The sequence below is a fragment of the Meriones unguiculatus genome, chromosome 15 (genome assembly GCF_030254825.1).
Source record: "Meriones unguiculatus strain TT.TT164.6M chromosome 15, Bangor_MerUng_6.1, whole genome shotgun sequence".
Taxonomy (NCBI): domain Eukaryota; kingdom Metazoa; phylum Chordata; class Mammalia; order Rodentia; family Muridae; genus Meriones; species Meriones unguiculatus.
Window position 1 is genome coordinate 47,390,057 of NC_083362.1, and position 23,962 is coordinate 47,414,018.

Below are 23,962 nucleotides of genomic sequence, written 5' to 3' on the forward strand. Positions count from 1 at the left end.
GCAGCCGTTGCTGAAGGCATGACTGACATTTTCATGTCTTCCAGCAAAACAAGTCAGGGGCTTCACATGACACCCAGGGAAGATGCAGCCTACACAGCGGCCACCGTAATTATATATCAATTGTTCGAGTTAAAGAAATCTGAGGGAATCACCTCATTTGTTGCTCCCACAGAGCCCCCGCTCTCTCTCGAGGCTTCTGGGTGACTTTTACAGCAAGCTTCTAGAAACAGGTAGAGCGATTAAAGGAAGGACAAGCCTGAGAGATTAGCCAAGTAGGAAAAACAGACGGAGCCCTGGTATTCCACCAGGCTGGCCACCAAACGTGGCACCTAGCCTCCATTTGCTAACGGGGCTGCAAGCTGAGCCCCACCCAAGCTTCTGCGCACCCCAGATGCTGAGCACACACACAGCTGGACATCACTGCAACACTCACAAAGAAGCCACAGCCTGACTTTGGAAGAGGCCCATCCCCACGGCCAGACACAGTAGCACACACCTTCGATGCCAGCACTTGGGATGCAGAGGCAGGTGGAGCTCGAGGTCAGCCTGGTCTACAGGGCGAGTTCCGGGACAGCTAGAGCTACACAGAGGAACCCTGTCTCAAGGAAAAAAAAAAAAAAAAAAAGCAAACAAACAAACAAACAAACGTTGACATTTATTGCTGAAAGGAATTACTGAGAACGGTTAAATCCACACCCTGGACGAGAGCGGGAATTCTGTTGAGAACAGCAGTGAGCTGGCAGGTCTCCGTACATATATCCTATGTCATACAGTTTGCTCTCCTCCCTCCCTGTGGAGGACATCATTCGCCATCCGTGGAGCCCTTTTTCTCATTAGGCTGCAGGTCTGCAGCTCTTTCCAGTCATGTGCTCTAGGCAGCCGCCATCAAGAGACTGACTTTAGTATGCCATGAGGAGGCGGCACGCCATGCCTACGTCATGTGCTTATGTGGAACTGGACCCCAAAGACAGTGCAGGGGGTGCTAACGGCATTTGTCTGTTCTGGCTCTACCGCAGAACAGTAGTGAAACTCACAACAGCACACGGCTAGACCTGGAGTTGTCGCCCAGATTCTCCACACTGCTCTGTCCTTCCTCATTTTGTTACCAAGCACAGGAAGTCCTGTGTTTGGTGACATGACTACTGTGTGTGATAGTCTTGGTAATTTGACGGGATTTGGACTCACAGTGGGAGCACGCCTCTAGGTGTGTCTGTGAGAGGATTTCCTGGAAGGTGGGGAGCCCATGTTGACACAGGCAGCACACTTTGGAAGAGACTGAACACAAAGCAGAGAACAACCGAACCCCAGCATCCGCGGCTCTCGGCTTCCTGGTGATGTCATCTGCTGTCCCACACTCCTGCCTGGTAACTTCCGGGCTGTGATGGACCGTAACCTCCAACTGTGAGCCCAAGCACTCATCTCTTAAGTCACTTTTATCAAGTATTTTGTCACAGCGGAAAGATGGGTGACTTAATGGCTATGATGTTTTAAAATTATTTTCCTCCTTAAAATTTGCCTGCAGGGGTTGGCAAGATGGCTTAGCAGGTAAAGGTGCTTGCCACAAGGCTAGCCAACTTGAGTTCCATCCCTGGGACATAAATTGTAAAAGGAGAAAATCAAATCCTGAAAGTTGTCACTGGCTTCCCCATTCACACTATAGCAATGAACACACACACGCACATACACACACACACACACACACACACACACACACACACACATGGGTAATGCAATTTTTTAAAAATATTTTTTATTATTTATTTTTATGTATGTATGTAAACCATGTGTGTGCCCGATGCCTTCAGAGGCCAGAAAAGGGCCTGGGACCCCTGGAATTAAAATTACAGTTATGAGCTGCCCTGTGGGTGCTGGGAATCAAACCTGGGTCCTCTAGAAGAGTAGCCAGTGTTCTTAACTGCTGAGCCATCTTCCCCAGGATGCTGTAATTAAAAACAAATAAATCCTTTTAAATTTTGCTCCACAAATCCATGCTGTCTGGTCTACTAACTAATGAAAATGTGAGGTATTTTATACAATGTAATGCTCTGACCAGAGGTTCCACGTCTTTATTCTCCGGGACTTCCATTGTTCTGTGTTATGGATAAGAACCACTTTCTGGGGCTGGAGAGATGGCTCAGAGGTTAAGAACACTCGCTGTTCTTCCAAAGGTTCTGAGTTCAGTCCCCACCCAGCAACCACATGGTGGCTCATAACCATCTATAGTAAGATCTGGTGTACAGGCAGAATGTTGTATAAATAATAAATAAATCTTTAAGAAAAAAAAAAAGAACCACTTTCTGCTTATAGTCGCAGCTGAAAATGAACCCCCCCTTTCAGACACTCTTCAAGCATTCTGGGTCACACTCTCGATCTTCCTCCACGAAAAAGCAACTCAGGGAATTACTACTTAATCCTGCCAAGCCCGGCATCACCCAGGCTGAAGGTGGCGTGTCTTATTTTCCCTGTCGAGGCTACGGGCTTTCTCAGGCTGGGGTTATGCCATTTATCTGTCTTTGTTACACTCTGAAGCCGTTCATCAGACCATTCCTATTGAAACTGTTCAATATTCCTTTCTCTTTAATATATGTAAGAGAAAGCGTTGAAACATATCTGGGAAGGGCTCAAAGGAAGGCGTGTGATTCAGGGCAGTGAACCACGCCTTCCTTCCACTCTGTTTCCTGTGAGGAAGGGGGAGAGTAATTTTACTTCTATAAAGAATACCGCCTTTTCATCTCTGTCTCTAAGATGCTCTGCTTTTCAAGGGACTCTTTAACCTAAACCATAAACAGGTATAAAGGACCCTCTGTACGACGCATCTGCCAGTGAGTTTTGTTTGTTGTTTGGGTTTGTTTCATTGGTGCTGGGGACTGATCTCAGGGCTGTAAGCTTGCTGAACACAACACACCCCAACCCTTCTTCTCCAGTTCTTTCTTTTCCTCAGATTTTGACAATGTAACTTTCGGGCCTCACATGCTCACGGCAAGCTCGAAGCCACAGACCCAGCCCACACCCACGGTTCTTAAAACTGGCTGAGCATGAGATTCACCCGAGGAGCTTCCAAAGCTTGCTGCTGCCTGACAGGAGTGGGGACCGGACTCTGCATCTCTGACGGTCTCTGTGACAGGCCTTCGCGGTAGGCCTCATTTTCTCACCTCGTTTTCCGGCAGGCGCTCACAGAGCTGGTGCATTGATTTGGACCCCAAACGTCTCTCAGATGCATGTCGTCGGGTGTCCTCTGTAACCTGTTCTGACGGCACATGGCATAGCCCACACCCTACCACACTCACACTCACCCTCACATAGGCCCCAGGGTCAGACCATCCTCAGGAAAGACCCCGGCTCACTTCCAACTCTTCCTGCATAGCTGAAACCCCGGCTCTCCTGCCTCTCCCACTGCGTCTCAATGTCTTTGATCAACATGACTAGACATTTTGAATGTTTTTATTTCCTGATCATGCTCAGGGCTTAGATTTCTGTGAGTCTAAGTGGATTAGAAATTTGGTTTTTTTGTTTTGTTTTGTTTGAAAAGCCAGGATGAATTAAGCAGATTGACACAGGTGAAAAAAAAAAACCTACCTTGCCTCCTCCCTCAACTCTGCTCTGTTATTTTTCCTTTTATTCGAGTTCCAGACAGAACAACCCCAAGTGATTCTCAGTGAGTCTGAGAATCCCAGAAGAGTCCCCCTCTTTATTAGAGACATTAGCCAAGTTTTTCATTCCCCAAAATACTACAGCAAGGGCTCCTTTTTGCTGCCGTTTTCTGCAAACTTGGAGCGACTGACATCCTGGGGAGGGGTGGAGCAGCTGCCAGGCTCCCCCGGTTCCAAAGGACACAGACTTTGTCCCGGCTTGCTCCTGACAGAGGGACAAGACATCTGTGATCTGGATTCCTTGTCTGGGTCCTCTCAGCTCCGCCACACCCCTCATCAGAGCCCCGAGTCACGGCACAGACCAGCCCAGGATCCAGGCAGTGAATCGCCGGCACTCAGGGATCTCTGACCAACAAAGAACTCCAGCACGGGAAACCTTCCGGCCGAGCCTTTCCTGGGGTCCCAGCGGAAAAGCAAACCTTTTCCACCCAGTCCTGGCTAAAACCAGTGCAAAGCAGCTGTAGTCAACCCCAGTCCGTGGCTGTCCGACCTCACGCCCACAGATACCAGCTGCATCCCAAGCCGGGGAGTGGAGAGGGTGACGAGGAGTGAGGGTGGGCATCCAGGTCAGAGCTTTCTTAAGAAAAAAGGGCTTTGAATGAGCTAATGAACGCTGTTGCCAGGGAACTGGATGCCAGGAGCAGGCCACTCCAGCAGCACACAGGCCTGGAGTGCTGGAGTGAGCGCTAAGTGTCCTTGGCAGCTGAGTCCTACCAGGCCGGTTAACCTTTTAGACACCCAGCCAGGAGCAGGCTGTCAGGGAGAAGGAGGATGGTAAAATCCAAAGAGCCAAGTCGCCACTGCTGCCAGCACCTTCCACTGAAATCACTATGGCAAAGCTGTTCTCCCTGCTTGAGTGACAACTCCCCTGGGCCTGAGTTAGGGTTTGTAGGCATCCCCCCGGGGGGATGAGCAGGGGCTGGCTATCACCCGATGCCAGAGGGCACTGCTCATGTCCCCTCCCGATTCTTGCTATAATGATGACCCTCTCAGCTTCTGGCCTGGCTTCTTCTGGCCGTTGGCCTCAGGAGGGCAGGCTCTGTGTGAGGAAGAGGACCAGCTTCCTCCCTCCCTGCGGACGTATCCTCAGAGCCTCCTGGGCCCGCCATGGCAGCCTTCTCTCATCTTAAGATTGTTGTCTGGTGGGGCATAGGCCCAGGCTAGCCCTCTGGAGAAATGAGGACCAGGCAAAGCCGCCATGGGGGGGGGTCTCCTAGCCTACCTCTCAGGGGTGCGTGCCATCTTGTCCATTTCTTCCTTTTCTGTCCATCTCAATCAGGCATTCGCTCTGGGGCCCATTTCTACACAGTCTGGTTAAGCAGTCTCTACAGAGAAACTTGAAAATTAGTTCACAAGAGAGCCTGAGTACTTCCCTAAAGGAATCCATGTGGGCTGAAGGGGTGAGCAGTGAGGGTCCCTGGAAGTTTAGGGGCTTCGTGGTTCAAAACATGAACTCTAGCAACACGTGGACTTTGAAAGGAAGGCTCAGAAACTGGTGAGGTTGGTGGCACGGCCTTTAATCCCAGCACTCAGGGCGGCAGAGACAGGTGGATCTCTGTGAGTTTGAGGCCAGCCTGGTCTACAAAGCAAGTCCAGGACAGCCAAGGCTACCCAGAGAAACTATTTCAGGGGGGGAAAAAGGCTTAGAAAGCCTCCAGGTTTCCTGACACCACTTCTTACGCTTCATATAGTTGTAGCTTTGTTGGGGCCAGGGATGGGGTTGTAATTTGAACATTCAAAAAAAAAAAAAAATTCTTACTAATGTGCAGATAAGGGAACAAGAATGTGTATGTAGCTTAAACTATGTAATATGTTCACAAAGACATGAATTTGCTGTATTGTTAGTATTTCTCAAATGATTAGTGAACAGTTCATACAGTGACTGCTTGACAGTCAGAAAACATAGAAACTCTTCTTGTCACACAGTTAGATAGTGAGCTGGAGGCTGACAGAGAGGCCTCTGACAGTGTGGTCCAGTCACTTCCTGTCTCCACAAGTGAGAGCCCTCTGTGAGGTACGACTCTTAGCGCATCGCTTCCTACAGCAGGACCTTACTTCTGTGCCTGCCAGCAGGGAGCCGCTTCTGTGAGCTGTGTTACCAGACAGAATTATTTCTTAAACACTAGTTATCGACTACAGACTACAGACAATATGGCCCTTACATCACTTGCTTTGTCCATTAAATAAACATCATAACAACAGCCCATGAAACCGTTTCTATTTTGTTCTGTTTTTTTGAGACAGGGTCTCTCTATGGAGCTCTGCAACTCACTATTGAAACCAGGCTGCCCTGAAACTCACAAAGATCCTCCTGCCTCTGCCTCTAATCTCAGCATTTGGGAGTCAGAGGCAGGAGGATCTCTTGAGTTTGAGATCAGCCCAGTCTACACGAGTTCTAGGCCAGCCAGGGCTACACATACAGACCCTGTCTCAACAAACAAACACAACTATAAGCCAATGATGCCGATAAAACAGTCTCTTTTTCTAACTCTGCTGTTTACCGGCTGGAGGCAAGCAGAATCCATGGGGTCTCCGTCTCCCCTACAGCAGAGCTCATGGCTCCTGCTGTCTTCCTCCCTGGTCGGTTCCCAGGAATTGTTACTTTTGTTCCCACTGACTGAGCCCCTGCGAAAGAGTGAGTGAGTCCTCCCACGTTATAAAGGGACCAAGAACGTGGAATTTGTGTTTCTTCTACAAACTTGCTATCTCCCCGCCATAAATTTAAGAGCTTGCAATTACTATGAATATCTCTGATGAGAACATGAAGAAGCCTAGAACAAAGGTTTGTTGTTGTTGTTGTTGTTGTTGTTTCTTTTAGAGGAACCTAGCATTATTGGCTCCCAAAGCAAATCCTTCAAGCAGAACTTGAGTAAGCAGATCTGCTTCCTGAACCAGCCAGAGTGTGATTTATACCTAAGAATGGAAAGGACACAGGGCCCATGACAGCCACCTTCTCCCTTACTATGGTTCCAGAGTATTCTGTTGCTTTTTGCATCGTCTCCTTCCATCTCTGGCCTGAGCCTCCTGAGAAACCAGCTCCAGTATCTGAGCAAGCCCATACTTCTTCCAACAAGTCAGAGGGTTGACCCTCCCACACTGCTGCTAGCAAGCTCCCTGCCTTTGTGTACCGAGTCTTGGGTTGCTGGCGTTTTTAACCTGTGAGTCGAAGCTTTGTACCGTGGCCAGGCAAACTACCAGCTTCCAAGACAGGCTTTGACCTAATGTTCCTCCATTTATTTCTCTTAATGGCTCAAAGATAATTACCCACCTCCCTGAGCACATTACCAAACAAACACCGGAGGTTTAGTGAGCTGCTGCTATGTGCAAAGGGAGGTATTGGGGATACACAAGGTAAAGCAAGGAGAAGCCAGGCTGGCGATGTGAGAGCAGAAGGAGCCAGGGAAGTCAGGTCAGGGGCCAGCATCCCACCTCCATCTTCACAGCAGCCCCCTACTGCTGCAGGGGAGGCTGAGGCCATGGTCCTGGCTCCTAGGACAGCTGTGTCCTAGCCCTGAAGGACTTTCTTGGGGATGGTTGCCATCACTCTAGTACAGCAGGTTAGAACCAAAATCAGGGAAGGTCCCATGTCAACCTCTGCTTTGCTCTGTGGCTTTGTGAACCTATTTATTCTCTCTGTGCTCTTCGGAAAGTAAGAGAGCACCAGTGAATCTCGTAGACCGAAGACAAATAAACCCATGTGATAACACTGCTCTGAAGGGAGGTAAAAAAAAAAATCCTGTTGCTGCCTCCCAGGCCACTTTTGCAAAGCGGCCATTGAAGCCAAGCACTTTGAGACAAGAGACAGATTCTCAAACACAGGGGGGATGCGGCCTCTGTTGTCACCGTTTCATGTGGTTCTTATTTATTTACAGAGTACCATGGTTATTCACCGTGCCTTACAAACCATAAAAAGCCAGGTCTCCGCCCCATGGCGTTTACAGAGTAATTTAAACAGACAGGCTGCACGGACTGACAGGTCAGGCATTGCCGGGGGATGGTGGCGGTGTTGTGTGACGTGGGTGTGGAGGGATCCTTCTTGAGTTATAAATACTTCCCGGTTACGACCGCCTTTCATCTGGGATCCCCAAGCACTTTAGAACGGCAATCACCCCGATTGCTTTCTAAATGCACTTTCCATAAACTGTTTGGCGACTGAGTAAATGCTTTTAAATGCCTATTAATTGATCCGTGGGTCTGCTCGTTGTCCATATTAAACAGGATGGATGTAAACATGATGATTTAGGAGGGGCCTGCTGCGGGCCCCAGGCTGTCTGCCCTCAGATGACAACCCCAGAGTAGCCTGGCTGCCTTGCCCTGGCCTTGAGAGGGCTGCATGGCCACCTGGGTATTTTCTCAAGTGAGATATTCAAACTAGACTGGAACAGCCACTTCCTGGTGTCCCAGTCACCATCTGTGGGCAAACCAGCACTTCAGCATATGCAGGCTCACACAAAGAACTGGAGGGAGAGAGCTGGCCCTCAGCTGGACGCTGAGGCTCCCGTTCCGCCTCCCCCCAATCCCTCCCTCATGTTCCTCTGAGCTCTCTTACTCTCTTTTAAGCAGTGTCGTCTCCAAAATGTTAAGATTTCTATTTTCTTGCAGCCGATGGAGTTTCCCTTTCCGTATCTCACTCCATGGCCATTTAGCGACTGACTAGTCGTTCCTGACTTATTTGACAAGTTCATTCAAGTCCAAGGGAGGACTGGTCCTGAGGGTTCACCCAGAGGTTCATGAGATAAGCGCCTGCTTCCCGGCCACCTTCTACAAGCTTCTCAGACTCACCTTTCCAAAGCCCCTGCTTTGAAAACCCCATCGGAGGGGGCAGGAGGAACAGGGACTCCAGATCACCATGGCGACGCAGCAATTTCAAGGTCGGCCTGTCTTTAAAAAGAAAGACCCAAGGAGTGAAAGCCAGTGACTATATGACCTTCGTGGCCAACGGCTGCTGGAGAGGTCACAGCCAGGCCTCCTATAACGTCCTCTTTCATCCTCCGCCCTCCCTTTCCTCACCTCTTCCCAGTGAACTTCTGCCCTTTCTGTCCCTAAGCCCCTCCCACACGCCCCCGCCATCCATGCCCTCCCTCTTCCACACAGCCCTCTCCTCCTAGGACATCTCCTGTCCTCCACCTCCGGAACACAGCTCTCCCGGGACGCCCTTCAAGGCTAGGGTTTCTTCTCAGCTGTAGTGACCACTTGGGAAACCTTTGTCAGAGGCCTTTTTTATGCCTTGAAGAGGCACCGCAGGGCAAGGCAGGGCAACTGTGGCCTTAGAGCCCTCAGAGCAGGATTTTGGCCCACCTGTTGTGAGGCAGTCACTTCAGGATAAGAACGCTGCGTTTGGATCAGCAAGCATCCGGTTCAAGCTTTCCATTTTTTGCTATATGACTGAAAAAAATTAATTGCATTATTACAGATGTTTACCATTTTACCATATTTAAGTTAACAGCTCCTTGGCACTAAGAGCATTCAGCCTGTGGTAGGGCTATCTCCAGAACGCTTTTCTTTCCCCAAACACATCATCCACAGAACACTAACTTCACTCTCCTCCATCCCAGCCCCCAGGCCCCAGTCACTATGCCCTTTCCTGGTTCAGTGAATCTGACTACTCATGTTTAGCACCAGCTGCTATCTGACCAGTACTGTCACTGGCTTCTTTCAGTTAGCATAATGTCTTCAAGGATTATCGGGACTGTAGTCCCTGTCTGAATTTCTTTCTCTCTTTAAGGTTGAAAATGTTTTCTTGTAGACATACACGTTTTGTTTCACCATCTGTGTGTCCGTGGATAACTGGATTGGTTTCACATTTTAACTGCTACCACTGGTGCCGCAGTCAACACAGGGGAGGAAAACCTTAGACCCTGCCTGCCTTCAGAAACTTCTTTTGGGAATATACCCAAAAGTAGACTTCCTGGACAATATGTTGATTATGCACTTATTTTTTTGTTAGGAGCTCTCATACCATTTTTCACTGAGCACGCACCACTTTATTTTATTTTTATTTGTTATTATTGTTTATTCTTGTTTGTTTGTTTTGTTTTTCCAGACAGGGTTTCTCTGTGTAGCCTTGGCTGTCCTGGAACTCACTCTGTAGACCAGACTGGCCTTGAACCACAGAGATCCACCTGCTTCTGCCTCCCAAATGCTGGGAGTGTGCCCCCACTGCCTAGCAAGGACGCATCATTTTAAATGCACACTGATGTACAAGGACTTCTGAGCCCTCTATTCACTTACCAACACTGACTTTACCTTCCTATGTTAGGTTACAGCTTCGAAGGGGTGAAGCATTTTCTCGATGTTGATTTGACTAAACTCAGTTTTGAACCTCTACACTCAGGATCTTTTTTTTTTTAAGATTTTATTTATTTATTTATATTAGTGCTTTATCTGCTTGTGCACCTGCATGCTAGAAGAGAACTAGCTAGTTAAGGGTATGGATGGTTGTGAGCCACCATGTGGTTGCTCAGGACCTCTGGAAGAGCAGACAGTGATCTTAACCACTGAGCCATCTCTCCAGCCCGTACACTCAGGATCTTAATTCCTCCATATAAACTCAAAAATCCTTTCACAGCCTGAGGTCCAACTCTGGGCGCCCCTCCACAGATGTGGGCCCACAAATCGTTGCACTTCTGAATATCAACCAGCAGGGGGCGATTCCACAAGCAGACAAAACTGGGTCCTAAGCAGCACAAGGGCCTTCGGACTTCCTGTCCCTTCTCCACCTTGTGTCCACTCAGTGTTGCTAAACAGGGTGCCAAGCGATATTCATTATGCAAGACAGTCATACCTTGCAAGACATTTAACATTCTAGTCCCCAAAGTGGTATGGTCATGGTGTGTGCGTGCGTGCGTGTGTGATAGAATGTCCCCTCTAGAGAACCAGGTATGCAAAGAAAGCCAGAGCTTCCCGGTGTCTCCCAGTCACTCATGCAGAGAAGCCATTAGTAAAATGAGGCTTCCTTTCCTAGTTCAGGGAATCCTGGAGCCCAGCCAAGGGAAATGTCACAGGTAGCTTGGGGTAACCTAGAGGACTCGCTGAGTCTGTTAAAGGTTAGTTGACAGTGACAGGCTCATGTGTCAGGAGAAAGGGGAAGACGCTTTCTGAAAGCAAGGAGAGCACATAGCAGAAACAGACAACCCAACATGGCCTCCCACCCCCTCCTGCCCCCAGGACTCCGTATTTGAGTCTGGTCCCTTCAATGTCCAGTGGACAGACTCCCTACCCACCCACCCCAGCCAGTGACCTAGCAGGGTCTTCAGCCTCCTCTGCCTTCCTGGGTTAAACTGCATGTCCCTATGCTGCCATGGCAACCGGAAACAACCTCCACTCACAATGGGAAGGATGGTGCCTTGGCCCAGATTTCTAGGTGCACGCGGTCTGTAGCAGGGCAACCAGGTCTCAGGGACAACAAGGGCAGAGGAGCCGAGGGCACACTGCTGAGGAGCCAGGCCTTGCACTTTGCATTTTCTCGCCACAGAGATGCCCCCTGCCTCGGCTGTGTGGCTGCCTGTTACCAGACAGCTGTACGAGGGGAAACGTGTTTCATAAAGGGCCCGGTGTGCGCAGTGTCCTTTGGCTTGCTGCTGAGCTTTGGAAACCCTGAGGCGGGACCAGTTTTCAGCTTTCAGGACTGAGGTGACCTGCCCCTGAGAGGCACAGGCAGGGGAAACATGCTCTCCCTCTCCCTCCTGAGCCGAGGACACGGGAAACTGGTCCAGAACAAACAGAAGCTGGAAGTCTATTTTGAACCAGAGGTGAGCCTTAGAGCTGGGTGGGGGGGCAAAGGGGACACATTTTGAGGACAAGGATGAGGATGGGGAAGAAAGTTCTGTCTTGGTGAGTGTTGGAGGTCACTGGTAGATCTTCCCTGCTTGCCTGAGCCCCAGAACTGCCACGGGAACCACCTGCCTCCCTCCCACCGCTCCCTGCCACCTCTGCCCCGGCCTGGGGGAGAATCCAGCGAGTCTGGAGACATCTGGGTCAGGACCAGCCTTCCCAGCCTGACTGCCGTTGGCTTTCAGTGTGCGTGAGGGTTTGGGCCTCTCGGTGGCTTTTTGGAGCGTTGTGGAACTCAACCCACAGATTTGTACCCACGGGAGGCCAAAACGGGTCGCACTGTAGAAGGTTTTTCCAAGAGGCGGCGAGAATTCCCTGGCGGTGCGCGAGCCTTACTTCTTCAGGACCGCCAGGAGCGACGAACTCACCGGGGGCAGAGACCTTCACTGTGTTCAAAGACACATAAAGTTCCGAAGGACTGCAGCAGCCAATGGCGCACACTCACTTTATATGTGTGGGCACATATAGCCGTGGGGCGATGTGACAGCCCTCGGAAGGCGCAGCTCTCCTCCTGTATGGAGCTGACCCGTAGTGGGCCGCAGGAGCTCCTCCACGGTGCCTGGGAGCCGTAACCAGCCTGTAGCCCCACTGTGTGCCACCACTGAGAGCCTCGAGACAGGCACAGCTCTTCTGAAAGTCGAGTGGGCAAAATGGATTTGTGCACCGGGTTCTACTGATTTTTGTCACTGTATCGGTTTGTGTGAGTGGGTGTGTATATGTGTGTGAGAGTTTGCGTGTATGAATATGTGTGTGCACGTGTTTGTGTGTGTGTGTATGCGTGTATATGTGTATGCATGTGAGTGCGTATATGGGTGAATGTGTGCATTCATGTCAGTATACATATGTGCATCTATGTATGAAAATGTGAGTGTGTGTATGTGTGCATGTGTGTGTATACATGTGCACATGTGTGAGACTGTGTGTGAGTGTATGTGTGTGTGTGTGTTTTAAGATCTTTTTATTATTTTTAACTAAATGGAGGTGTGTGTGTGTGTGTGTGTGTGTGTGTGTGCACATGACTTCAGGTGCCTGAAGAGGCCAGAGGCACTGGCTCTCCTGGCGCTAGAGTTACAGATGGTTGTGAACTGCCTGGTGTGAGCTCTGGGAACTGAACCCGGGTCCCCTGGATGCGCCTCGGAGAGCTCTAAAGACTGAGCCATTTCTCCAAGTCGATGTCTTGTTCTGTTTTTGAGTCAGGATCTCTCCCTGTTGCCCTGGCTGTCTAGGATAGTTAGAGCAGCCTGACTGGCCTCAACTCACAGAGCTCCATCTGGCTCTGCTGGCATTGAAGGTCTGCCACAGTATTTCTATGGAGAGAAAGCCTAAGTGTTAAGGGTAATTTTATTCCAAAATTTCATGTGAACGTTCAGAGAAAAGTCAACAGCTGAAAAGAGGGGAGCAGGATGAGCCGTGAGATGACTAAGTAAAAGCACGTGCGCCCCTTAGACTGACACCTTCGTGTGATCCCGCAAACCCATGAGGCGGACAATGGTGCCTGCACATTGCCCTCTGACCTCTACACATGGGCGCGGCCTTGTGTGCATGCCTGTGCACACACAAGCAGCTTTAGAAAGCCGGGAACCTTTGCACAAACAGTGTTTGCTGCAGAAGGGCCTTCCACGGTGTCTCAGCCGAGGCCTTTTCCTTTCGTTAAAGGACTATTTGAACTGGAAGTCCCCTGAAGACTACGTCCTGGTCAGCAAAGCCCAGGATGGGGACGGTGCCAGCCAGCACTCCTGGAGCCTGTTTCTTCCTAAGACCTTCAGCACGAGAAAAGGGGCGCTGATCCTCTACTCAGAAGGGCTAGCTGTGTCAGCCTGGGCACCCAGAGAGAGGAGAAGGAGTCACAGGAAGAGGCGGGACCTTGAGCTACACACACTGCACGACCTCAGAGAAGCCATCTTGGCATACGGAAGGAGAAAGGTGGGTTCGGGGAAGATGATGGGGGCTGTGCACTCATAAACGCAGCTGCCGCTTTGACTGCAACTTCTCGCTCCTGAGGGAGGGTAGGCGTGGAACTCCCAGACCGCTAGTTTTGTCATCTTGCCCTGCACCCCAAGAACTAGTGTCACGGGGCTCACAGACTCTGTGTGGGGAAACACCCAAAACAAGACCACTCTGGTGTTATCATTTCACATTTCTCTTTCAGTTACGGTGACACAAAATCTTTTTCACAACCAGAGTGTAGTCGGAACCCTTAAAACCCAGGCTCTCAACCACTCCACAATCCTCACTCCACCTCTGATGTTCCCAGCTCGTGGAAATGAGAGTGTTTTAAATATTTACCTTGAGCTTCAGGGGTCAGCCGAAGTTAGTTACTTTTTGCATTCTGCGTTTACTATTAGGGGGAAGGTCTGCTCTCTTGGGTTCATACTGTCTGATGTGCTGAGATGCGCTCGGCCCCCTGCCTTCTGTGACATAACCACATGCGTCAGCCCTGAGACAGTCTGGGAAGCTATGTCCCTCTGTGAAATTCTGCATTAGAGACAGTGGATTAGTCCAGAGGTCAAAGTCTCTCCGTTCTAATGAAGCTTTAGCTTCTGACACCAGGCCCCTCACACCCTGGCTCTCTCTCCCACGTCCAGCCCTATGTCCCACGTCTCCATCACCCCCCTCCTCAATGATGGACCCCTCAAGACCCCTCCTAATGTAGACTAGCTTGTTACGGTTATTCTTAAGAAAATCTTGTGTTTCTCAGTTTCTCTCTTCACCCAGTTACCACCCAAACAGTTGAGACTCTGTTATATTATTTGTCCAACAAGCCTCAGCACAACAACTGAGCAGTTATGACTCTACTCTTAACCCTCTAAGCTAGCCTGGCTTTCTCCCAGCATACATCCCCAGAAATACTTGCACTTTGTGGCTCTTCTGCTCCAGCTCCTCTCTACTGACAGCTCCTGAACCTCTGCCCATGGCTGAATTCCCTACTTCCTCCTATAACTCCTCCCCCCTTGGCTAGCAGGAAGTCCAGCCCTATTCTCTCCTCTGCTCAGCGATTGGCTACAAGCTGCTTTATTGGCATACCAGGGGACAATTGAGGAACAGTGGTTACACAACATTGAGATTCTCAGGACAAGGACTGCATCCAGGTACAGCGGGCATAGAAATGAGCATTTGAATCACACAATAACCTTCTGACTACACTGGTTCACCCCAAAGACTCCTTTCTCAGCTATACTATTGCGCATGCCCCTGGATACTCATACACATCCTTCAAAACACAGCGTGTCATCACACATCCCACATCCCACGTCCCTGGGCAGAAACACACCACTGTGTCCTCCTCTGCAAACATCCCCATCTTAATATGCATCAAAATTGGTCTTTTTTGAGCATCCAGTGGGGTAATATTTCCTCTAGGGCAAGCACTGTTGTGGACCAGTTGTGTGTGCTTTCAGTGTTTCTCAGCTGGCCTCCCACTTTGGTTACCAGGCTCCTCAGTCACATCTCCCGCCACAGGCAGAACAAAAGCCTCTTCTGTCCCCTTGACCAATCGCCCCACTGCCCTTCGCCGTGAAGTCGTAAATAAGTTCTTGAAAGAAAGGGAAATGTTTGTCAAGTGTTTGCTGTTACTTTAAGCCGTTATGTCATCTGCCCCTGCCCCATGCTCCTATGAGATGCAGTTTCTCTCAACAACCTTCCTTGTCCCCGCCCAGCCATCTTTTAAAGGCAGGGTCTCACTGTGTAGCCCAGGCTGGCCTCCAACACTTGATCACCCTGCTTTGGTGCCATGCTGGCTCATTTGCAGATGAGAAAACCAAAGCTTAAAGGAGTTGCGTGACTTCCTGGGGTAAGTGAGTGACAGATGGTTGAAACCTCTCCCCGGCCAGCATGGATATCCTCCTGTCTGTGAACAGGAAGGGGCACTCTAGAGGTCTTTGAGCCTGGCCCGTTTGTTTCCCACACCCTTCTCTTGCTCTGCTCTGTTCATAGAGTCGACTACAGGCTCCATACAATTCCAAGAAACATCTGCTTTGCCAATAGGGTACATTGAGGGAGACTGGGAGGGGGAAGAAGGGGAAATACAGAAGACTTTCCCCTTCCATTCTGTCCCAGGTGACAAGAAACAACTATACAACATCTGTAGTCCGGCTTCCAGAAGGCAGGCCCACACCCATCCCAGGCTCCCGGTGACCCTTGACCCTGACTGTTGGTCCTTCTAGAATAGGGTGGAATCAACTCTCCAAGACCGCAGCTCTCAATATCTGTTCAACTCCTGCACACTCCAGTCACCTGTATAAACAATACCCTAAACTACATTTCTTCTATGTTTACCATTTGTTTGTTTGTTTGTCTGTTTGTCTGTCTGATAGGGCTTACATGAGTGTGGAGGTCAGAGGACAACCTCCTCCGACCACGTGGGTTCCAGGGTTCAAACTCAGATCATCAAAGGTTGCCAGGCCTGGGGGCAAGCACCTCTCTCTACCCACTGAACTGTCTTGCTGGACCCCTTCTATATTTAAACACTTAAAGTAGTTTTGGTTTTCCCTGGCTAGAATAACTCACTTCCCAGAGAGAGAATACTTTCCACACCTTGAACTGCCCACCCCTACAGCTATTTTGGGGGGTTAGGGTCAGGGGACAGGGAGTTTACTAATTTATAAAACTGTCTCCACCAGAGACAGCTCTGTCTCCATCTTTGGTGAAATTTGGCCTCCACAGAGGAGGGACATTCTTGCCCTCCAGTATCTGTTTTCTAGTTATGGCTCAAACCTGTAGGAAACAGCGGTATAGGCCAACTCCAAATGTCTGTGAGGGAAATGGTAAAAAAGGCTTGGAATGCTAACAGGCAGACATTTAAGGTTAGGAAACATGGCATTGTAGATTTTAGAGGGGGAGCAATTCAAGGAGCCTGGGAGTCAGGAATGGGAACGCTTCAGCAGAGAACAGCTTCGGGAAGGAAAGCCATAGACTCCAGAAGCCCAGGAGCCTAACTCCCACTTCCAAAAGGCTTTAGGGAAATAGTCTCAACCATTCAAACTGAAAAGTCACATGACCTTTCTGGGGGACATTTTGGCAGAAGCCTAAAAAAGGTTGATTCCGTTTGACTCAGCGCTCTGCTTTTAGAAGCTCCTTGGAAACGAAGCAGAGCCATGCCCTAAGACTTAGGCCCCAAATGTTTGCAGCATCATACTCACCACTGTGCAGAACACCGGGAACTGTAGACGTCTCACAATCGAATATCGGTTACGTGAATTACAGTAAAATCATCTAACAGATTCTGGGACAGACAATAAGCATTAATCACAATTCACATGAAAAAAAATATTCACAATGTCCTTTTTAAAAGTAGATTATAGGTGCTGAGGAGATGGCTCAGAGATTAAGGGCACTGGCTGCTCTTCCAAAGGTCCTGAGTTCAATTCCCAGCAACTACATGGTGGCTTACAACCATCTATAATGAGATCTGGTGCTCTCTTCAGACAGGCAAGCATACATGCAGGCAGAACACTGTGTACATAATAAATAAAAATCTTTTTTTAAAAAAAGTAGATTACAGCCAAGCACGGTGGCACACAACTTTAGTCCCAACATTTGGAAGGCAGAGGCAGGCAGATCTCTGAGTTTGAGGCCAGCCTAGTCTACAGAGCTAGTTGCAGGCCAACCAGAGCTACACAGAGAAACCTGTGTCTCAGATAGATAGAGAGATAGAGAGAGAGAGAGAGAGAGAGAGAAATAGACAGAGAGATATAAAACAAGGCAATTACAAATGTTATCCATATGTAAGTAAAATGAATTGCTAATGTTGGGCTCAGCATTAAGAGTGCTTGCTGCTCTTGCAGAGGTGTGGGCTTTATCTCCGGCACGTGTGTCAGGAAGCTCTCGGCCATCTGTAATTCCAGTTCTAAGGGGTCCAGTGGTCTCCTCTGGACTCTGCAGGCACCCATACTCACACATACACAAGCCCGCACACACGTATGCACACATTAAAAATAAAAATATTGCCAGGCAGTAGTGGCACACGCCTTTAATCTCAGCACTCGGGAGACAGAGGTAGGTGGATCTCTGTGAGTTCCAGGCCAGCCTGGTCTATAGAGCTAGTTCTAGGACAGCCAGCGTTACACACAGACACACACACACCCACGTACACACACACAACTATCTCTAAAAACAAAAACAACAAACAAAAAGTGTAAAATACTAAATGTCAAAACATGCTTGAGTTTCTGCGGTGGCCCCGGGCCTGTTTTAGGTGGAGCAGGACTGAGGACTGCGCTGGAGGCGTGGCTCAGCAAACCGCTATAAATGGAACCGCCATAAGCCGCTCTGTCTTCTCCGGCACACTGTCTTTGTCTAAGCAGAGGAGGCCAGTAGTTAAGAAGACCATACTCAAAGTCAAAGAGCCCAATGCCGAGGGTGGAAGGTTCGCCATTATGGTAGTGACACTTACTGAATGTCTGTTACTGGCTGGGCCAAGAGTTAGAACCCAACTAACCAAGACCCCGCACAGATCCAGAGAGTGTACACGTAACACAGGGAGATAGGAGTCAGTGCTCACGTTCACAGCACCTCCAGTCCTGTGCCAGTCTGAGGGCAAGCATCTAGGTCCACTTGGTAGTTTTCCTGATGCTCCAGCTTCCTAAAGCTCAAAGATCAATGTCCAGTCAAAAGAGAATGGACTCCAGAGTTCTCAGACCCCTGCAGGCATTCTGGGCCTCCTCTTGGGTTTTGTTTTGTTTTAAACCAAGGGAAGTCTTAGAGTTAAAGCCGGTCCTGAGGACTTTCATCCATTCAGCATCTCCATATTTAGAAGTCACTTTGCTGTAAACACAGGTAGTTATAATTTGGGACATGAAAACCATGGCTTTGAACTTGAAGCACAACAGAATCCTAAAGAGCTCCTAAAAATGTCAAATGTATTAATTTTCCGTTTTTTTCTCATTCCTCACTCTTATGTTTTCAAAATTTTGTGACTCTATTGATCCTTTTAAAAGCTTGCTTTAGCGGGGGCATGACAGTGCATGCTCTTAATCTCAGCACTCAGGAGGTGGAGGCAGGCTAGCCTGGTCTACAGAGTTCCAGAATAGCCAGGGCTACACAGAGAAACCCTATCTCAACCAGTCAACCAGTCAGTAGAGATGCCTGCTTTAAAGACCGGTTTCTGTCGTTGTCACCAAATACAGCTGGCTGGTAATGTATACAGAGTAGGGCTAGTGGCAGCATGTCTCTTCAAGAGCCTGGCATTGCTCTACTTCTGGTGACAGGCTTCTGGCTGTCACAAGTTGGAGGTGATCAAATGTGCTGAGAGCCAAACCAGAGAGCCCAGGCCTCCCTTCCTCCAGAGGCCCCACCTCCCCGAGCCCTCAGCACAGGAATTTCATCAGCAGGTCAGAAGTCAGGGTCAGGTGGCTCTCCGCCTGATTTTTTTAAGACAAGGTCTCCCACTAAATCTGGAGCACACACACCTGACTTTACTGGCTGGCCAGAAAGCCCCAGGGGTCCTCTGGTCTCTGCACCCCCGGGGCTGGGATTCTGTGGCAGTGTATGCTGACATACCCTTTTATGCGGGCGTTAGGGACCCAGACTCAGTCCCTCAGGGTTTACCAACTGCGCTATCTCCAGCTCAGACTAACATTTTCTGAATGCTAACTGTAACGGGTGTTTAATCTGTGGGTGTCACTTCATCTGAATAAGCCTATGATATGAGTGCTAGCACTATCCCCGCCTCGTAGGAGGGAAAATGGGACTTGAAATTAAATAGTTCACCCCAAATCATACACCCAAGCTACGACGCTGGAATTGGAGCTTAGACGATTTGTCCTAAAGCTCAGCTCAGCTGCTACACACTCCAGGCCTCAAAGAAAACACAGGTCTCCCCAGTCTGAGCCATATTTATTTGTAAGAAACAGGACTGGAGCTGCCGGGGGAGGGGGCAGCTCAGGGACCGAGTATTTACCTGCATATATGAGAGCCTGAGCTTGAGCCTCAATCCCCCCGCCCCGCGCCCCCAGCACTATGGGGGAAGGGGGGAGTGAGAGAAAGAGGGGGCAGGGAGGGAAGTAAAGAGACAGAGGCAGACAGACAGAGAGAGAGAAAAGAGGAGGAAAGAGGAAGAAGATCTGCGAGGCTTCCAGCACTTTCCTCATACAAACCACTTTTCCAAGGAAATGAGTCAAGTTTTCATTAAAAATCTAGTTGGATTACGGGAAACATTTTCATGCTATATGTGTATGGTCCCGTAGACTCTTGTTTTTCTGGGCTTTGTATTTTTTTCATCTGTTGGTTCCCTTGTAGCGCTAATAGAGACAATTTATTTACTTGTTTTCATTTTAATTTTTTATTCTTTTTTTTTTTTTAACTATGTGCATGTGCTTAAATGTGAGCACATGCATATCCGGGAACAAGTCAGAGGGCGGTTTTTGGAAGTCAGTTCTCCTCTTCCACTTTGTCAAGCTGGCATCCATCTTGTTGCTTCTGCCCCATCGTGCATCTGGCCTCGCTGGCTCAGCAGCTTCCAGACATGCTCCTGTCTCTACCTCCCAGCTCAGCACGGGAGTGCCAGGATTAAAACGCAGGACCCTGCACCCAGACTTCTTGTTGTTGTTATTGTTTTATTGTTTTGTTTCTTCAAGACAGGGTTTCTCTGTGTAGGCTTGGCTGTCCTGCACTCGCTTTGTAGACCAGGCTGGCCTCGAACTCACAGCCATCCTTCTGCCTCCGCCTCCCAAGCGCTGGGATCAAAGGCGTGCGCCACCACAGCCTGGCGGCATCCGGGTTTTTTCAGGGATCAAGCGCAGGCCGTCAGGCTTGCACAGCTAACACCACCTTAATGCTGAGCCATCGCCCTGCTTCTGGAGAACATTTATAGTGATGACTAACACCTAGAACGTACGATGACCCCCGTCACTACTCTAATTGCGTTGTGGCCTCAGTTCTCTCTTCACAAGGTTTACCCTACTTTTCTATTTCGTGACAGCATACACAGATTTCATCACTTTTGTGTGTGCCACGTTCTGGCGTTAAGTGCACTCACATTATTGTACAACCATTACTACCATTTATTTCCACGCTTAAAAAAAATAGCACAAAACTGGGGCCTCAGGGAGTCAGCTGTGAAGACACTGGCTCTCCCCATTCGCCTGAGCTAGGAACTAACCAGCCAGCAGCACCCAGGACAACGCCTGACCCGGAGCAGCTACCCAGCAAATAGTGGTCGGGCAAGCACACTCACTGCCAGAGCTGCCACGGGGAGCCACAGCTGCCACCCACCAGGAGGGCACAGACTGGTGAAGAAAGCCGACCACGCCCCTGCGGCACTTGAGGCAGGCGGTCTTTGAGACGGGGGAGGGGTGGCTGCTGCCTTACTGTTCCATTTTCACTGTGTGTCTTTCCAGGGGCCGTGCGATAATCCTATAGGCCTATAAAGTGTGTACTGACCGGATCAGGAGAGCGAGCACCCCACCTAACCACCTAACGGCGGGCTGAAACATCCCACATTAACCATTTTCAGCTAGCTTCCCCTAAACGTGGCCTTAAACCTCTTTCTTACGTAATTGTTCAACTATTTTTATTAGCGTTTTGCTGGCATGTATGGCTGTGTGTCGCTTGCATGCAGAAAGCCAGAAGAGGACACCATTAGTCCCCTAAAACTGTTACATACAGTTGTGGGTGCTGGGCGCTGACCTGGGGTCCTCGAGGAGCGGCCTGTTGAAGGTCTAGGTATGAATCCTTACTGTAAGTTTATTAAGAGCGCTCTTGACCACTGAGCCATCCCTCCAGCTCCTGTCTTAAACTTCTCTTTAAGCCAGTTCACTGACCTGCATCTACAGTCCTGGATGCCCACTCGGCTGAGGCAAGGTCTTTCAACCTCAGAAGTTCAAGGCCAGCCAGGCGAGCGAGCATAGTATATCCGTCTCAAAACCCAAAAACAGAAACAAAAAAAAAAAAAAAAAAAAACACAGGACACGTTAATTTTTTACTAACATAATTAATACAGATATGGTGTGGTTTTTCAGTGTACATGTGCAATGCCTCCTTACACATGTGTGCGTGCAAATAGGATAATTTTAACCTGGCTTAGCATCACCTTGAGTTTGGAGCCTTTGAGCTTCTCCCTTCTAGCTATTCATAAGATAAATAGTTGGTTCTTCTGAGCTACAGGCATCCCGTGGTGCTTTAGAACTCAGGGAACCCTCCTCTTTTGAATCCTTTCTGCCTCCTCCCAACTCACACCCCCACCCCTAATACTATTCTACATTCTCACTATTCTACATTCTGGTCGTCTTCTTTTAGAATCCACACGTGAGGGGTCTCTGCAGATCTCAGGCAGAGAAACGAACCAGGAAGAAGTATGAAGGAAAACTCAGTTCAGACTGGCTTCATCAACCTGGATCAAGCCTTCTCGGGCATCTGAAGGCAGGTGGTTTATGTGCAGCATACTGAAAACCCAGCATAATTTAGAAAAAAGGCTTCTAGGTGTAATGCCATCCCAGGTGCACAAGAAGGGTAACCACATCAAAAGTCAACCCAGGGAACATGTCATGTCATTTCTTCCAAGAAGATGGGTTCCAGAGATGAGCAACCTGTGCTAGCTTAAGGGCCTTTGGAGGGGTCTGGCCTGGTCACACAGATAGCATAGAGGTGCTTAGGTTACGAGCCACCTTCCGTCCTGGTTGTGGGAGCTTCCGATGGCCCAACAGACAGCGCAGGCCACCAGGCTGTTAATCACCTCAATTCCCAGCTTTCTGGATGGAAGAACAGGAAAGGCTTGTGTGTGTGACCTTCTTGGTGTCGCTGTGGGAGCGAGGACCTTCGGGCTGTGCTCCCCACATTAATGGGGGAAAGAACCTTCGCCATTCATCCAGTGATGGGCATCTGGGGAGAGTCCGTAGCTTTGTTGTTGATGTCAGAATAAGCATGGGAAGGCAGGAATGGCGGTGTTATCTTCTTGAGACACTGCCAAGTAGTGAGTTTGACTGACAGAGCATGGGGTAGATGTGTTTTCCCTGTTTAGGGGGTCTCTGTTCTGTTCTCCACAGGGGCCGATTTACATTCCCATCAACAGTCCCATCCCCTCTGCCCCAGACCTCACCAGCATCCTGGTATTCGGTCATTTTTGTCCCTCTTAAAGACCAGCTCTTGTATCTTGTCTCAAACCCACCTCGCAGCTGAGAATGACCTTGAACTTCTGAGCCTCTGGCTCCCATCTCTAGGATATGCTTTCAGGCAAGCATGCTGGAGATAGACCCTAAGGCCTCAGACATGCTAGCAAACACTCAATAGCTAAAGTACTTCCCTGGCCACTATTGTTTGTCTTACTTGTATTAGTGTGTGTGTGTGTGTGTGTGTGTGTGTGTGTGTGTGTGTGTGTGTGCGCGCGCACTCGGGGGAGAGGGGTTCCCTCCTCCTCCCATGTAGGTCCCAAGGACTGAACTCAGCCCATCCAGCATCAAACACTTTTACCCCCTGAACTGTCTCCTGGCCCTTTCATTCTTTGCAATAATAGCCTTTCTAATTGGGACGAGGCGATCTCTCGCCAACGTTCTGCTGCTGGTGGCATTAAGCACTTTTCTCACAAGTCTCTGGACCATTTGGATCTCTTCTGAGAGGGGTCTGCATAAATTGCCCATTTCGAAACTGGATTTTTGTTAACTTTGTCGGGCTCCTTCTGTATTCTGAATAGCAGTCCTTTGTCAGAAGAAATGCTTTATTAGAAACAGTCTGTTTTGTGGGCTCCCTCAGTCTGTTGATTTTCTGTGCCGGAGCTTCTGAGTCTGGAGGAATCTCATTTGTCTAATTGGGCCTTTGCTGTCTGCACTTTGGGCACCCATCCACCGTGACTACCTCTGACTGGGAGAGTCTAGAGCAGCTTCTTGGAGGAGGAAGAATTTAAATGAAATCTCGTGGGGGAAAATAAGTAGAGACCCAGGCCTAGGTGGGCAGGATTCCTAGGTGTGCAGAGGGAAACCCAGGGGAATCCGCCAGGCACGGACTCTTCTTGGCTGCCAAGTATTTCTGGAGAATCTGCTGAGGGCTGAGTTGGGAAGGGCTTGGCCTACCAGCCCTGGCCTTCCTGGGCATCTCTCTCTGCACCCAGAGGCTGAGCCACTCTCTGCAGAATGGGTGCCCATGGCTAGCCTGGGCCATTCTGAGCTTCCTGAGCTCTGCCACGCTGAGCGGGCACAGCTTCCTGAGCCCTGCCATGCTGAGCCCTAACCACAGCCTCCCTCTGCCCTGGGATGGGTGGTCGGCAGTGCTGAGGCAAGGCAGCACGGGCCCTGGGAGCCCCCTCCACCCCTCTGCCTCCACAGGCCTGGTAGACGTGGAAAAGGCAGCCTGTCCGAGCAAGCCTCTCATTAAAGGTGGCTCAGGCCGCGCTGCACACATTAATTACTTGTCTCAGAAGAAGCCTGGAGAGGGTTGAGTGGCAAAGCCGAGGCAGGCCGGGCAGCCTGAGCCCACCACAGCCAGCCTCCTGCTGCTGTGTTTATTTCTCTCTTCCAGAAACTCCCTCCCCGGCTCCCTTCTGTCTCTCTCTG

The 23,962-nt window shown here is 49.6% G+C and overlaps 1 protein-coding gene and 1 long non-coding RNA gene across 2 annotated transcripts in view; one reads left to right on the top strand and one right to left on the bottom strand.

The window, feature by feature from the left end:
- Window positions 1-1,775: 1,775 nt before the first annotated feature.
- Window positions 1,776-14,050, bottom strand: LOC132648072 (uncharacterized). The gene is made up of 4 exons (XR_009586443.1): window positions 13,770-14,050; window positions 8,949-9,035; window positions 8,433-8,531; window positions 1,776-1,940 (listed from the first exon to the last, which is right to left on the bottom strand). It is a non-coding gene; the product is annotated as an uncharacterized LOC132648072 (long non-coding RNA).
- Window positions 11,066-23,962, top strand: part of Kiaa2012 (KIAA2012 ortholog) — a 106,648-nt gene continuing 93,751 nt past the window's right edge. Inside the window, exons 1-2 of the mRNA XM_060368420.1 lie at window positions 11,066-11,401; window positions 13,140-13,406. Coding sequence (XP_060224403.1) covers window positions 11,318-11,401; window positions 13,140-13,406 — 351 coding nt within the window. The 5' untranslated portion in view covers window positions 11,066-11,317. The remainder of the gene's footprint in view (window positions 11,402-13,139; window positions 13,407-23,962) is intronic.